We start from the raw sequence: 2,989 nt of genomic DNA, 5'->3' as shown, positions 1-2,989 counted from the left end.
CTTGAAAACAGGTCCAAATCAGAAGGATCGTGGTGTGATTTGGACACAGGTGGGGGTGAGTAATCCCCTCTTGGGGGACGGGGGTAGGCAGAGCACCCAAGAAGACCCTGGAAGAGGCGTCTGAGTCATGCAGAATAGAGCGAGTGAGGAAGGACACTCGGGCAGAGGTGTGGAGTTGTGCCCTGGGGACTCTCGTTGTCTCCGTGGCTGCCCTCACACACTGAGCTGAGGGCACAGAAGCTGGCCCTTGAGGAAGGCCCAGCTCTCCAAGGCCAGCCTGCCCTCATGGCTGTACTTTGTTCTGTGGCTTATGGCCAACCAACCACAAAACCTGAATTCTTTGTTCCAAGACAATGCTTCTGAAACTTTTATGTGCCTGTGAATTGCCTGCCGTGTCTGATGAAAATGCAGGTTTTGATTTTTTAGCTCTGAGGTAAGGCTGGAAATTCTGCAGTTCTCCACGATGCCAATGCTGGCAGCGCACGAGAGCACATTTTGAGGTTATAAGAAACTCTTCTCTCCCAGCTCACCTCCTCCCCCAACACACACAGAGTCCCCTTCTTTTTCCTCTCCCCTAGTGTACAGATGCCAAATTCCTCTTTCTTAAAGGCTATTTTCATTTGGTCATTCCCAGTACACACTCCACATCCCCTGTCTGAATGTTCCCTTTTCTTTCTTTTTTTTTTTTTTAAGACGATGTTGGGGGTAGGAGTTTATTAATTAATTAATTTATTTTTGCTGTGTTGGGTCTTCATTTCTGTGCGAGGGCTTTCTTTAGTTGTGGCAAGCGGGGGCCACTCTTCATCGCGGTGCGCGGGCCTCTCACTATGGCGGCTTCTCTTGTTGCGGAGCACAGGCTCCAGACGCGCATCCCTTTTATTTCTGAACTCAAGTCTTGAACTTCCCGGGCTGGCCTAAACACTCGTCTGGCCTACCCTTTTCTTCCCAAAGTTATCACCACCAAGTTACTCCCAACCCTACCTCATGGCAGTGGATCCCTCACAGCCCCCTCCTTGGCAGTGACATGCGGATTTCTGGGCCTTTGCTTAATCCTTTGGAGAGGTCCTCTCCTGAGTCAAGTCCTGCAGGGGAGAATTAAGCCTTTGGTTAGGTGGGATGAGGTCAGGTGGGCCACACACACACATACACATAGACACACACCTCAGGTCGGTACCCAGTGATCCGAGCACATAGAGTCATGCAGGTACTTAGGGAGGAAGGCTCTGGCGTAAGTCAGATCCTAGGATGGCAAGAGGGCCAGATGGAAAGATAGGTATTGTAAGTGGTTGTCAAGAAAAGAAGGCTGGGTGGGGTACTTGCTGCGGTTACAGGGGTGGGCTGCTTCCAGGATCTCCCACTCAGAAGCACAAGGCTTCCCAACTAGAGGAAGCCTTGGCAAGGCCCCCAAGAATGAGCTGGGGAGGAGGCCGGATGCTATAGGACCTGCCTGGACCTCCATTTCAACTACAGAGCCCCCTGCCCAATGCGGACTGTCTGTTGCCCAGTCCTCTGAAGCAGACACCCCAGCACCATGCTCTTTCTTATATGTTGCCTTCTCTCTCAGTCTCTCTACCTGTTCACTGGACAGACATCTGTATAATTCTGTTCACGGGGGAAAAAATGTCAGACTAATAGTGGCCATCTCTATTAAACTGTATAATTTAACAGGTGGTAGATGTTGAGAGGATATTTGCTTTCTAGTCAACTGTGGTTTTATGTATTGCTTCTTTTTTGGTTTTTTGTTTTGTTTTCACCGTGAGCCTGTTTTATTTGTATAATGAGTAAAAAATAAAGGTATTCTCAGTTGGAGAAACGTACTGAGATTGCCTGCCTACTTCGAGTGAGGCCCTGCTGGGCACTGTCTGGGGGCTGGATGAATAGGACCTGGTCTCTGTGTCTGAGGGGTTCACAGCGAGGAGGAAGGGTAGGGTTACAACAGGGTGATTGGTCTCTTAAGTAATCTAATCACACAGAGAGGCTGCTCCCTCCCCAGGGAGGTGGGAGCTGCCACTCCTGGACTGCAAGGAAGAGAGAGCAGAGACTGAGGAGGAGGGCAGTGACACAGCCTGGAGAAGCGTCACCAGGCTGGGAGGCCACGGCCTGGAGCAAGGGGAGGGGAGCAGCAAGAGAGGCTGTCGCCTCTGTCGTGGCTGCTGACCCACTAGCGAGCCCCCTGGGGCAGGAACCTCCACGTGTCTGCTGTACTCCCAGGCTCCCGTAGCGGCAGGTGGGCAGGTGCTCAGTTAGCAGCCCTTGTCCAGTCCCATCTCTGACACTGCTGCTCCCCCTCCCTTTGCCTCTGGCCCCCAATTGGCTGCCCAGCCGGAGCCTTGTCCGGGATATCAGATTCCGGCTGTCCTGTGGGAACAGTAACGTCTTCTTCCTTTCTCTCAATCCCCAGAAATGTCTTTCCTCCAGGATCCAAGTTTCTTCACCATGGGAATGTGGTCCATTGGTGCGGGGGCCATAGGGGCTGCTGCCTTGGCTCTGCTCCTGGCCAACACAGACGTATTCCTGCCCAAGCCCCAGAAAGCAACGCTGGAGTATCTGGAGGATATAGACCTGAAAACACTGGAGAAGGGTAAGCAGTGACTCCACTGGTGTCAGTACTTTTCCAAGATGCTGGGATGCAGGCTTACTTAGTTTTTTTCTCTCTAAAACAGTTCTTTTATTTTTTATTTTTTAATTGAAAAGGCAATATAACATTAGGAAAAATTTAGTAACACTTTAAGAATTACTGATAATTCCATTACCCTACCACAATAATCTTTTTTATTTTCACACATTTTTTTCCAGGTGTACACGTAATAATATGTAGTTATGATCTTGGTGTACTTGTACATTGATCTTTTACATTTTAGCTTTTACTTTTTTTTTTGGTAAGAGATAAAATCTATTTCTTCTTTTTTTTTTAACATCTTTATTGGAGTATAACTGCTTTACAATGGTGTGTTAGTTTCTGCTGTATAACAAAGTGAATCAGCTCTAC

At 49.0% G+C, this 2,989-nt stretch overlaps 1 protein-coding gene across 1 annotated transcript in view; it reads left to right on the top strand.

Annotated features, from left to right (window-relative positions):
- The first annotated feature begins 20 nt into the window (after nucleotides 1-20).
- The window catches only part of PRXL2A (peroxiredoxin like 2A), a 13,559-nt gene continuing 10,590 nt past the window's right edge, over nucleotides 21-2,989 (top strand). Inside the window, exons 1-2 of the mRNA XM_028481308.2 lie at nucleotides 21-55; nucleotides 2,402-2,581. Of these exons, the coding sequence (XP_028337109.1) occupies nucleotides 2,404-2,581 (178 nt within the window). The 5' untranslated portion in view covers nucleotides 21-55; nucleotides 2,402-2,403. The remainder of the gene's footprint in view (nucleotides 56-2,401; nucleotides 2,582-2,989) is intronic.

The sequence above is a fragment of the Physeter macrocephalus genome, chromosome 20, assembly GCF_002837175.3.
Source record: "Physeter macrocephalus isolate SW-GA chromosome 20, ASM283717v5, whole genome shotgun sequence".
In the NCBI taxonomy this organism is placed as follows: domain Eukaryota; kingdom Metazoa; phylum Chordata; class Mammalia; order Artiodactyla; family Physeteridae; genus Physeter; species Physeter macrocephalus.
The sequence above is the reverse complement of the archived record's forward strand: the minus strand, read 5'-3'. Positions and strand labels throughout refer to the sequence as shown.